The sequence below is a fragment of the Saccoglossus kowalevskii genome, chromosome 14, assembly GCF_978046115.1.
Source record: "Saccoglossus kowalevskii chromosome 14, keSacKowa6.1, whole genome shotgun sequence".
NCBI classification, from domain to species: Eukaryota; Metazoa; Hemichordata; class Enteropneusta; family Harrimaniidae; genus Saccoglossus; species Saccoglossus kowalevskii.
The window spans coordinates 23,626,443-23,640,305 of NC_140654.1; the positions used below are offsets into that span (position 1 = coordinate 23,626,443).

Here is a 13,863-nt window from a genome sequence, read left to right on the forward strand (position 1 = left end):
GTTATTTGCTGAGGGCAGGATATGCATGTATTACGTTGATAGGGTGTAGAATGTTAAAGCAATGTTTAGAATGACATTAACACTCACCAGTGCAATTGTAATCATCTACCAGTAAATAACCATCCATACATTCACAATAGTATGACCCATTAGTATTAGTGCAATTATGATCACATTCATGCGTGCCAAGTTGACATTCATCAATATCTATAATGGACAAAGCAATGTTATGAGATATGAAAGCATTGAAATGTTACTTGCAGAGTGCAGGATATGCATGCATTACGTTGCTAAGATGTAGAATGTTAAAGCAATTTTTGGGATGACGTTAACACTCACCAGTGCAATTGTAATCATCTACCAGTAAATAACCATCCATACATTCACAATAATACGACCCATTCGTATTAATGCAATTATGATCACATTCATGAGTGCCAAGTTGACATTCATCATTATCTATAATAGACGAAGAAAAGTAAAGAGATATAAAAGCAGTGGAATTTAACTAGCAACGAGCAGGATATGCATGTATTACGTTGCTAAGGTGTAGAATGTTAAAGTAATATTTAGGATGGTATTAACACTCACCAGTGCAATAATAATCATCCACCAGTAAATAACCATCCATACATTCACAATAATACGAACCATTTGTATTAATGCAATTATGATCACATTCATGAGTGCCAAGTTGACATTCATTATTATCTATAATAGACGAAAAAAAGTAAAGAGATATAAAAGCAATGGAATTTAACTAGAAACGAGCAGGATGTGCATGTATTACGTTGATAAAGTATAGAATGTTAAAGCAATATTTAGGATGGTATTAACACTCACCAGTGCAATTGTAATCATCTACCAGTAAATAACCATCCATACATTCACAATAATACGAACCATTTGTATTAATGCAATTATGATCACAATCATGAGTGCCAAGTTGACATTCATCATTATCTATAATAGACGAAGAAAAGTAAAGAGATATAAAAGCAATGGAATTTAACTAGAAACGAGCAGGATATGCATGTATTACGTTGATAAGGTGTAGAATGTTAAAGCAATATTTAGGATGGTATTAACACTCACCAGTGCAATTGTAATCATCTACCAGTAAATAACCATCCATACATTCACAATAATACGAACCATTTGTATTAATGCAATTATGATCACATTCATGAGTGCCAAGTTGACATTCATCATTATCTATAATAGACGAAGAAAAGTAAAGAGATATAAAAGCAATGGAATTTAACTAGAAACGAGCAGGATATGCATGTATTAACGTTGATAAGGTGTAGAATATTAAAGCAATATTTAGGATGGTATTAACACTCACCAGTGCAATTGTAATCATCTACCAGTAAATAACCATCCATACATTCACAATAATACGAACCATTTGTATTAATGCAATTATGATCACATTCATGAGTGCCAAGTTGACATTCATCATTATCTATAATAGACGAAGAAAAGTAAAGAGATATAAAAGCAATGGAATTTAACTAGAAACGAGCAGGATATGCATGTATTAACGTTGATAAGGTGTAGAATATTAAAGCAATATTTAGGATGGTATTAACACTCACCAGTGCAATTGTAATCATCTACCAGTAAATAACCATCCATACATTCACAATAATACGAACCATTTGTATTAATGCAATTATGATCACATTCATGAGTGCCAAGATAACATTCATCATTATCTATAATAGACGACGAAAAGTAAAGAGATATAAAAGCAATGGAATTTAACTAGAAACTAGCAGGATATGCACGCATTACGTTGCTAAGGTGTGGAATGTTACACAAATGTTTAGGATGACATTAACACTCACCAGTGCAATTGTAATCATCTATCAGTAAATAACCATCCTTACATTCACAATAGTATGACCCATTTGTATTAATGCAATTGTGATCACATTCATGCGTGCCAAGTTGACATTCATCATTATCTATTGTAGACAAAGCAATGTTATGAGATATAAAAGCAATGAAATGTTACTTGCAGAGGGCAGGATATGCATGCATTACGTTGCTGAGGTGTAGAATGTTAAAGCAATGTTTAGGATGACATTAACTCTCACCGGTGCAATTGTAATCGTCTATCAGTAAATAACCATCCATACATTTACAATAGTATGACCCATTAGTATTAGTGCAATTATGATCACATTCATGTGTGCCAATTAGTTAATTATTGCACAACAATAATATGACGAATGTGTACCCCTAATTTATTCTGTGTCGAGTGGTGAAAATAATATTCTAGTCTATTTACCATTTTGTCTCTTATGCAAAACCTGTAATTAAAAAACATTATAATATTATTCGTTTTGTAATACACTGAACTCACGCGAGAAAGCACGAGATAATGGTTATTCTGTTAGTATTGGGTGAAATGTTTTAGAAAGGTGTTCATATCGTGGCAATCTGATTAAAATCTGATGTAGTGTACGGGCTTTAATTATTTTGGCTATAAACTTATTTTAATTTTATTTGTTATTACTTTTGTTATTAATGCCTTTTTATTTTATTATCATTTTACTTTGATTTTGATTTCGTGTTTTTTTTTAATTCCGCCCTACATACATCTGAACCGATGCCTATGTAACGAGATTTCAACGAGACCCACTATCGGCGATTTTAGTCAACGAATCACAGACCTCCTTCTATAGCGCACATGATGACGTCACCGGGCAGAGTCAGGTAGCAAACAGACTCAAATAAAATGGCGGATTATAGAGAATAACACGGCTTTTCGGTAAGTTTATCATTGTCAAATTCAACGAAAGTCATTTTTATGTTAATATTGTGGCTCGAATGGTTCGAGTTTAGATCGTTATTTTGCGTAGTTATTCTGGGAGTGACGATTTTGTTTCCACCGGTTCGACAGAACACCGGTGTCTTTTTCCAGTCGCTTGCCCTGGAGACGGGTGATGTTTTGTTGACGATCGGGCCAAAATCGTCTACGGTATTGAAGCCGTAGCTGTAAATATTCATCAAATTGTATCAGCATTTTGTACATTATACAATAACTCTTTATTAAAGTAATTGAGCTGATTTGGACTGGAATAAAATATTTGTTATTTGGAACACATCGCAATTGATCAAGAAATATTTTTTGCTCCAATTTTCTGCGTCGATTCCGTGGGCCGGTGACCGTTATACAATTTAAAATCAGTTTGCATTGTTTACTATAGCTGTTAACAGTGTTCTAATCATTACGATTTACTCATTTTTTTGCTTCCATTCTAGATAATTATGCTCAGTGTTTGATGTAAAATTGAAGCGATGACTGAATGAACGAACCTTGGCTGGCGAAGATGTATCTGGAAGTGTACACATTTGTTGGAAGTGAAAAAAATATTCAATGTAATGACAAAAATTGTAAAATTTCTTCTGTAAATAAAAATGTACTAGCAATTTTCTATTAATGGTTTATTCAAGTGGGCAAAATATAATGTACAGAAAGCTTGCCCGTATACACTGAAAAGTAAGCAACTGACAGCCTGTATAAAAGGGGGGCTGTGATTGGCTGTTACTTACGCGAGATTTGAACGGGACTTACATAGGCGTCGGATCAGATGTAGGTAGGGCGAAATTAAAAAAAATCACAAAATCAAAATCAAAGTAAAATAATAAAATAAAAAGGCATTAATAACAAATATAATAAAAAATAAGTTTATGGCCAAAATAATTAAAGCCCGTACACTACATCAGATTTTAATCAGATTGATATCGTGGATACAAAATGAGTAGATATAAATACACCAATATCTGATTTTGGATACGTCAAAGTTAAACTATAAATAGAAAATATAACAAATAAAAATAAAAAGTTTACGCTGGCTATTTTTAATTACATATTACATGTTATTGTAACAGATTCTGTAGGTTTTTTATTGTATCCGTATTTCCAGTCTTTTTGTTAATACACTTATCTTTAATTTCTTATATATGTGCAAATACGCTTACAGCTTGGTGAGTTAACACGTATGAGTCCTGCTTTGTCAGCATTACTATGAAGTGTGCTGTAGTGTGTAACATTCGATTTAATATATTACTTAAGGTAGCGAGTAGGGAAACATCTTTTTTTTAATAATAAAAATCTATTTTTTTTCTAATAATTAAACAATCTGAAGTGTCTACAATCTTTGGAGAGGCTTAGATAAAGAGTATATTTGATTATTAATTATATCAAATTAGATGCACTTGTATTTGTAAATACTTCAGTGAATGCTGTTGAACAGTAATGGATTATTCCTTGATTAGTATGTTCAAATAACAAGTATTTTGTTACTAGAATTAGTGTCATTCATGTGTTTTCTCAACTTTGTGAATGAAAAAAACAAATTACTAACGATGATATGTGTGAATGTTTCTGGGAATCAACAATACAATGTTTCGTCACAGAATAATGTAATCAGCCAGACAGTGTTTTCTGTAATTCGCGGGCTTGGTAATATTTACAAGATTCGGAAATTCGTCTGTTACGTTACGCGTATGTAAGCGAATGACTAGCTAGGATGTTTAAATATGTTCCTTTATATCCAGGCTTTCAAACAATATAATTATGGTAAAAGGAGTATTGCAGGGACAGGGATTGTTTTTGTCAAAAATGCCAAAATAACACCCTTCCCGGTACCTTAACTTAATTCATTAAAACAATTATTACCTGGTCTGTGTTCGATAATGTGATGACATCTCCAATGACACAATAGTTGCACACAATATATAGTAGAGTCAGTAATGATACAACTTCCATTACGTCTATACAGTTTACATAAGAAAAAAAAATGCACAAATCTAAAAAAAATAAATATGACAAAGTTTTAATTACGACGCGGTCCCCAGGTATAGCTTTTTTCAAACAAGTTTGAAACAAGTTGTACAATTAATATATCCATAATCATGCGATGAGAGTCTACAAGTGACTCACAAGATAAAACACACCTGATTCTCATGGAAACCGCCAATTTTCTGTTTGTGTTGTGAATAATATTATAGGCCCTATCCCACAGGTGTATACTCACGAACACTAAATAAATTGCGTAGTCAATTAAGGCATAACAATGGAATCTTTATTAACTTCCGTGACCATTACTGGACGTTTTTATGTTTGCCATATGTTCCACCATAGTTTTATTCCGTTCTCGCAACAAAACACTCATACGTTTTTTTTACGATATTCATACTACCACACGGTGTGCGCATTTTCTGTGAACAGTTCAAAAGGACTTTCCATGTGCGCTCTTATTCTAACGGTAGCTATAAATAATATTTTAACAGCACCTTGGCTTGTTTTGTAAAGTGAATTAAATATGGGTACAGTTAGCTTATTTAATGAGGTTATTTGCATGTTTAATTTATTTTAAAATCGCAACCAAATGTTAAATTATGTGTAATAGAAACGATCAACACAGGGTTTTGAAGCCACGAGGCGTGAGCGCATGTCATTCTATAACCGACTTCTAACATGTCTGCAATCAAAGTCGCATGTATCGCCGGAAATTGTTGTTGACCACCTGTTTATTTCACTGCGAACTTACCACTGATACTGTTATGTTTACTATCCGATGGCGAAATTGACATATAATCAACGCGGCTTTCCCTTCCAAATCAAAAGTTCCGTGTAGTTCCATACATTCCAATGTTCGTCGACTATCGCATGGGTATACTGTGATCTGATTGGTGGAAATGGTCCAGCCAGGTTAGAAAGTCGCAATCAAACCATTAATATCAATAGAATGTTCGTTCGTAGAGATTTATAAACTAAGTGATATTCTCGACCTTCTGATGCTCTGTGTATGACTGCGAATCACTGTGGCCAATTTTAGAATAACTGAAGGTTACCTTAGTCTCTATAATACGGGACATTTTTGGATTGATGCCAGTATAAAACTGCTTATGTTGAGGAACGGCTACACCATTCAGTTCCTGAATACCAACTGCCTTACAGCGTCGCGACTTGGTAGCGCTGTATATATCCATGGAATATTTCGCTCTATATGAATCGTTACTAAGTAGTGAAACGTCAAATTACTTTTTTATGAAGTATATTATATACACCTGGGCAAGCCCTGATACTCGCATGATACTCGCATAATTGAATAAAGTACAGTCGTCAAACGAGCCGTGTGTTGGTATCTTCCGAGATAAAATTTCGAGTTGAAAATATCGACCAAACAGATCATTGATAACCCACTGGATATCGGGGTGGGATACCAACAGTTGCCAATGATTTGTATCACATGGAACATGCATGATACATGGGATAAAAGCACATTTCCTTCTTTGATCAGGAAAATGATTGCAGTATCCTACAGACAATCCTTTTATACTTGGATTCAAGACAACCAAAATGGACAAATAGAAAACTGAGTAAACATGTCTTTATACCATAAACTATTTATTCACATATAAGCGAACATGTCGATTATGTCTGGTGTAATATATGTCAGTTATTTATGAAGCTTCGACGTGTAATTTCCTTGTGTATAATATTATCCCTATTTCTATAATCACATAATAGTAATAATGAAACTGATTGAAATAAACACGCATTCTTTGATTAATAATCAAATACGAAACAACATATTTATGCATGTCACATACGTATTCAATTACGAATGAATTTGTTAGAAATAAAACACAATAATTTCTGGCACATATAAGTTATTTTATAAACGTAATAGGATATTTATTTGAGGTCAATTACTCGAGAGATGTTTATAAATATATATCGAACGTTTAAATCAAACTGGTGTGAGGTAATTTTTATACAATTTGTAAATTCGCGCTTTCCACAGCACATTATAATATTACATTTTGTAGTTGTCGTAATATATATAATTCATCAACAGAAATAAAAAGTATGAATTGATAGCGAGCAATCTGAATAAGTAATCATACTATGTATTTTAATCAAATTAATCTGATTCATTAAATTGATTGGTCTATTGAATGCCACATAATCACCTAGGTTGCAGAAACTGGATATCCAGTAGTTGTCAGACCTAAGACATGCACATCTGGAAAGCATGTCCAACCGCACACATTCACAAAGTGACAAGACAGACACAATCTTTTTTTATAAGCTTTTGAAAAACAAGTGTTTTTCTGGGTACTTGGAAGCACTTTGTCTTTATATATTAGGGTCTATAATAGGTTATATTTGTAAATATATTCGAGGTGCATTTATGAAAAAATAGCCGCATTTAGACTATTAAATTCTCAACGGGCTTGGATAAAACTTCATCACGCGTGGAGCTTGGATAGTCGCGGTCTGGTATTTGGTAGTTTGCCGGTCTTCTAGGAGATTTGTATAAAGCATGTTCAAGTCGATCCTGAAAAAAGAGCAAAAAAGTAAATTACCTGTTATGCAAGCACGCACTGCCAATGTTTCACTATGGTTAAAATATAAAATAAACACAGAAATATCGCTTCCATATCGTTCAACGTGACAAGGAACTAGAATAACTTGTTAAAGGTTACAAGGAAAACCTTTACAATACTCTGTCATTAACACATAGTTTATCTCGTTACTTTTTGAGGGTATTCAGGATTGCCGTATTCACGATAACTGGTGGCGTAACGTCTCAATGAATTCATGTTTTTTGTTTCTCGGACATTACCTGTTCGGCGGCCATGTACGCTTTATGATACTCGTCCCCGGTTGCAACGTATGGAGTAATAAATTCCGAGGTTTCATTCTCCCGAGCACCAACATCAGGTACGTACCCAGACGTCACATTTGGTTTCTATTATTGCAATAAAATAACATTAAAATAAGAATCCATAATGTTGGAGATTTACATGTATCAGAAAAACAACAACGACGACGACGAGGATGATGACAAAGAGAAAATATTGAATATTTGACAGGTGAAACTACATTATTGATATAATCTAAATAATCCTTTTTATTGATACAAATTACATCTAATATATATAATAACATTATTGCGCGTTTTACAGATGCATATGGTTAATTTTGATTATGCTTTTTTTGCAAATATTGTGTAAACTGAATATTACATTCTTACCTGCAGTGATTTTGACGGCATGAACTTGCTTTCATCTTTTGCAGGAATATATTGGGGAAGTGTCTCTGAGTCTGAGTACCTTTGTAGTTGAGTGCGTCCAGCATGTAATGGCTGCTTGTGGCAGAAGGAAAGGATGATTTTGAGTTCCGAATTGAATACTTTGAATAGTTTCAGTAAAATATGAGTGACAGGAGAAATGGATGGTTATATATTATGCAAAAGACTGGTGATCTAAAAAAAATCAACCAATCAATCAATCAATCAATCAATCAATCAATCAATCAATCAATCAATCAATCAATCAATCAATCAATCAATCAATCAATCTCTTCAGTAAAATTTAGGGTGTGATATTTAATTAAACTTACACTAATTTTAGATCGAGGTGTGTGACGTAGGTTTCTTTGCAGACGTGACATCTTCTTTTCATCTTCAGAGTCAGAGCTGTCATCATTGGCGTGCTTATATTGCTTGTCAATCCACTCAAATGGGACATAATTTAGAGACATACCGTGTGGGTACATCGGCGCTACGTGTTTCTGCTTTGACTGTTGTTTGTGTACTCGAATGCAAATCATCACAAAAATAATAAGAGCTACAAGGAAGATGCAGCAGGTCAGTCCCATTGTTATTGCTAGTATGAGTATGAATCCGTTATCTAAAATACAATAAACATGTATGTGGTGAATTGGTCGTTTTGTTCTCGATACGAGTATTACGCGCGTTTAGTTTAAAGCGGGAGAATTCGTCAACCGCGCATGTGGCAGTCGGTCACAGCGTGTCGCTGTTCACAAACGCATCTCTAACCCAGAGCTTTTGCATTTTTAGCGTGCATTGTCATCGTCGCTTGGGACTCAATTCCCGCGCGTGCGCAGGTGACGACCCCCCCCCCCCCCGCTTCATTAACTTCATATCGATCAATAGCATACGTTTGACGTACCCTCCTCTGTACAGTCTCTTCCTGGCCTGTTTTCAGTATCGAGTGAGGTGTCCTCAAAACCGGAATTACACGTACAAGTGAAAGCGGCATCATTTTCTGTACACATTGCGTTGAGTGAACAATCATTACTGCTATAACCACCACAGTACGTATCGGTATATGCTATGGACAAAATAAATCCATGAAAACAACAACTGTGCTTAATATATGTTGCGTAAAGTCACTGATATATAACGTAATTGTTTTTATTACGACATTTGATAAATATAAATTCCACGCACACGTCAATCAAACTTGTTCTAATCTGCGGCATCGCAAAACGCAATGAACATCTGAAAAGTTTTGATTGTTTGAGACGGAAAACGAGTGAGAATATTGTCCATTTAAAAAACCGAAACACGTGCTAAACAAATAAGTAATGCAACTAGAAAAACGATGATTTAGAATATATCATTTATGATGTAGTATATATCGTCTTTAACTGTCCGACAAAATACTCTGTGAATACGTTTTATGTTATAAAATACTATTACATAATATAGCATATCACGCTTAATCAAACAAAATGAACACACTTACGGTTAACATCAATGGATTCAGGAATCAATTTCAGATCGCCGACGTAGCCGTCAAATATTTCAGCAGCGTTCATAAGTGTAGTTTTAATATCTGGCGACGAAACCTCAGATACATCATCGAAGTAAACAACTGCATTCACGCCTATACTCCCTCTGTAGAAACTTAAGATTTTTACACCGTAATAATCGGCACCATATATTTCACTTAGTAAAGCATCAACCTGTGTGACGTAAGTGTATTATTGTGTTTTTTATACTATGTACGGACATTACCAGAATACAAATACTAGTACTAATTTATTTGAACAATAAATACTGTTCTTTGACTACATGATACCGCATTAATATAAGACAGTTGTGTTTATTAGTTATTTAAGGAATAAAGGGCAACTCGCTGTTATTATTGCGTGATAACAGAAAATGAGAAGGAAGAAATTGACAATACGGTTGGAGCTTCGTAGATGTTTAGATTTCAGTTACGCGAAAAACATTCACGAACAAACGATAGGCGTAAGCATGCGCATGGGTATTTTTAAAAATGAGTTTCTAACGTGAAAAAAGCATGCTAGGTTTGTTGTTTAAACAATGAGCTCAAATTTGCAGAAACCTTGATTATTATTAAGTGAACAGAGGTAATGATACATGTCGACATATTTATTTGTAATATAAATCAGTCAATTTCATTCACTATAACGTCCTAGACATAGGCCAATCCGTAGAGAACAAGTCATTGTTAATGAAACACTCCCCGTCCAAAATTTTGTGATCTGACATATCAATTTGATGCTGATGACGCCATTGAGATTAGATTGGAACCATTAATAAGATATGGATTAGTAAAAAAATATGATTTAGTGCTTTTACATGAGAATTGGGCAGTCATATTGAATCAAATTACAAAAATAATGTTCATGTTGATGTATATATTGGTATACTGTCTTTGTAAAAAATTTAAACAGAAATGTTCATTGCATTCATGGGAAAGTGGGCATGGGTATCATGAAACACAAAATGGCCACCAGTCAGCCATATTAGTTTGAATCACAGAAAAAATATGACATGCAACTATAACCCAATATGTATGATCATCATGCCAACTTTGATCCAAATCAGCCCAGTCATCAATGATAAACAGCTCCGGACATGTAAAAATTACGATTTAGCACTTTTACATGAAAATTGGGCGTCAGTCAGCCATATTGAATCGAATCACAAAAATAATGATGGTGTAGTTGTATCTCTTGGTATACTATCTTTGTACAAAATTTAAACAGAAACGTTCATGGCATTCAAGGGAAAGTAGCATGGGTACCAAATATGTATGATCATCATACCAACTTTGATCCAAATCGGCCCAGTCATCTCCGAGAAACTGCTGCGGACACGTTTAGGTTCAGAAATAGCAAATTTTACCATTTTTGCTCCGATCATAAAGTAACCTGACGCGCATATGTAAGACATTATGTATTGTCTTCATGTACAGTTTGAAAGAAATCCGTCAATGGGTGTCCGAGATATAGCTCCGGACGTACGTACGGACGAACGGAACGAACCCAAATAAATAGTCCCCGTTTTCGGACTTCGTCCGAACGGGGACTAAACACTAACCTGTCTCACGACTGGAATATTAAAACAAATTTAATCGTTACATTTTTTTCCATTTCTACTGATTATCCATCACAAGGAAGTTATTTATTTTCAATAATATTAACTTTCGTTTGGGAAAAAACATTTTCTGCAATGTTCATCGTGATTGGAAGGATTGCATTAAAGATAGCAGCGACAATTTTGACTCTACCTGCGACCTTTCGGTGATTTGTAGAATCTTAATTTAAAGCCTTATCAAAGCCAAAGATTTTTTTTTTCAATAGTAGTGTTCACGCTACACGAAGTACCGGCTCAGATTTAATCTCATATGTTTGCATATCGGACAGATCCAACTGCGTTCACGCACAGGAGGGAACAGTTGTTAGCACAGGCTGAGGAAAACCCAAACTTGTTAAAAATATAAAAAAAATCATTTTAAGTCTGATTATTCAGTACAATGACTGGAAATATATACATGTTAGTTGTATTGTTACAAAATTCAGAAAGTGAAGATTGCAGAATAACAGGAAGTAGCACAGAGTCTAATCGCCAGGTCATTTATTCTCGAGAACAGTATCTCTTTATGTGAGCACGTTGATTGTCATGTCGGAAATGGCATACCGAAATGAATCGTTATGATTACAATAGTGAATCTTCCAATCGAACATCCAATACAATGGGTATTTGACCTCATAGCTCGTGCTAAGCCTTCACGCACGTTTTCTTAGCATGTGATATGGTATTTGACCTCTCAGACCGTGCTAAGCGTTCACACACGTTTTCTTAGCACGGGATAAGGTATTTGACCTCTTAGCCCGTGCTAAGCGTTCAAAAACAAAAATATATATATGTCGCTATTTACTTATATAGAGATATAGAAAGTCTTCATGAATAATTAATCGCGTTACGTAATTATTAGTGACGTGATTTGAAACACATGCTATTTATTGACATCGTAAAATGATAATGATATAATATGATGACATGAATGATAATGATATCACGTGGTATAAAACTTGGTAATGACATACCTCGTCCATATTTCTCTTAGAAACCTCGGAATATGCATCAGAGGATGGGGCGTCATAGGCATCAATGTATGTTGCAGGTATTCTCATGATTGATACAATAATATAAGTGACTATATGAGTTATAGACCCTGCCAAATAAACATAAATAAAAACCTTACTGTATAAATTATATGTTGTGAGTATACTCATACTCAGGTAAACATCTAATTTTGATGATGTTTAATTTCGAGATACAATACAGCTAATATAGTTGGGGGTCATCATACTGAAAGTTTTCGAATCTGCCGATATAAAAAATAAAAAGTATCACGATTACGAGAGTTTTTTTTTTTTCAATTTCGCCACCGCTCGGTGCATGGCTAATGATGTAATGTTGGTTCTAGAGTGCATTCCTAGTTTACTATAACGCACCTAAACACATCATTTGCGTTTGTTTGTGTACTATTTTTGTCCTTAATCGGTCTGGTATACTACGAATATAAACATTAAATATGACACAGTAATTTTTTAATACAATTTCTTCAAATTAAGGGCAGACATCCACTTTGAGTTTTATTGTACAGGAAAAGCCGCGACTCGAGATATAATTACCAAATATTGTCTACTATATATTTACTAAATTGTATTCATTGACATTCCAGAATGCCAAGGCCCCACACTGACAAAACGTTTGCAATACAATACAATACCTACTTACGTTTGCATTGCATGTCCTTTTCAAAGTAACCTTTTTTGCAGATACAGTCATAACCAACTTTTCTATTGAGGCATATTCTATCACCACTGCACGGGGACGGTAGTTGGGCACACTCATCAACATTTGTATTCACGACTAGAACGCAAATATATGAATCTTGTTACTAGTTACGCCCAACTACGACGTACATGTTTCATAACCCATCTTGAGCATCGCCACTATCAACCCCCCAGGTGTTCGAAGAACTATTGTAGAAACAAAGTAGGAAAGTTGAATAAATAAATAAATAAATAAATAAATAAATAAATAAATAAATAAATAAATAAATAAATAAATAAATAAATAAATAAATAAATAAATAAACTCATTGTGTACTTGTGAGTAACATTGGTGGAGCTGTTGAGGTGTCAGACGAAGCAGCAGCAGATGATAATGATGATGTCGATGATGGTGATGATAATGATGATGATGATGATAATAACGACGACGACGATGTTGATGATGGGGATGACGACGACGATGATGATGGTGATGATGATGATGATGATGACGACGACGACGATGACGATGACAATGATGATAAGGCCGATATTGATGGCGTTGACAGTGTTGATAATAATGTCGCAGTATGTTGTGTCGGAGTTATAATTGAACCAGTAGCTATGGGTGGAGTTGACTCCAATGTAGTTGTACCTGTAAACAATTTAAAACACTCGTGTGCTTTGATATTGTAGAGCTATTAAAAAAAATATGTCAATTAATAATATTAAATAATCAACTAATTGAAATCCACAGGGTCCTATTTTCAGGTAAACGTTGGATCGTTTCAATAATTCGATGAACACATATGCAATCTGAAATAATTTAGACCGGGTTGTGCAATCATCGGTGATAATCACCACGGTATATGGAAGACACGTCATATCCATTGAGGTTTATGTCATCTTATAGTAGCTTTATGAAA

General features: G+C 34.3%; 1 protein-coding gene and 1 long non-coding RNA gene across 2 annotated transcripts; one reads left to right on the plus strand and one right to left on the minus strand.

Moving 5' to 3' along the window:
• The first annotated feature begins 2,537 nt into the window (after window positions 1–2,537).
• Window positions 2,538–3,444, plus strand: LOC146734604 (uncharacterized). The gene is made up of 2 exons (XR_014931545.1): window positions 2,538–2,782; window positions 3,277–3,444. It is a non-coding gene; the product is annotated as an uncharacterized LOC146734604 (long non-coding RNA).
• Window positions 3,445–6,411: 2,967 nt separating this feature from the next.
• On the minus strand, window positions 6,412–12,289 carry LOC146734605 (uncharacterized). Its single transcript, XM_085507553.1, has 7 exons — window positions 12,203–12,289; window positions 9,586–9,805; window positions 9,007–9,168; window positions 8,435–8,724; window positions 8,067–8,177; window positions 7,656–7,781; window positions 6,412–7,367 (listed from the first exon to the last, which is right to left on the minus strand). Exons 1-7 carry the CDS (start codon window positions 12,287–12,289, stop codon window positions 7,239–7,241), a joined length of 1,125 nt encoding a protein of 374 aa, XP_085363679.1. The 3' UTR covers window positions 6,412–7,238.
• Between the last annotated feature and the right edge of the window lie 1,574 nt (window positions 12,290–13,863).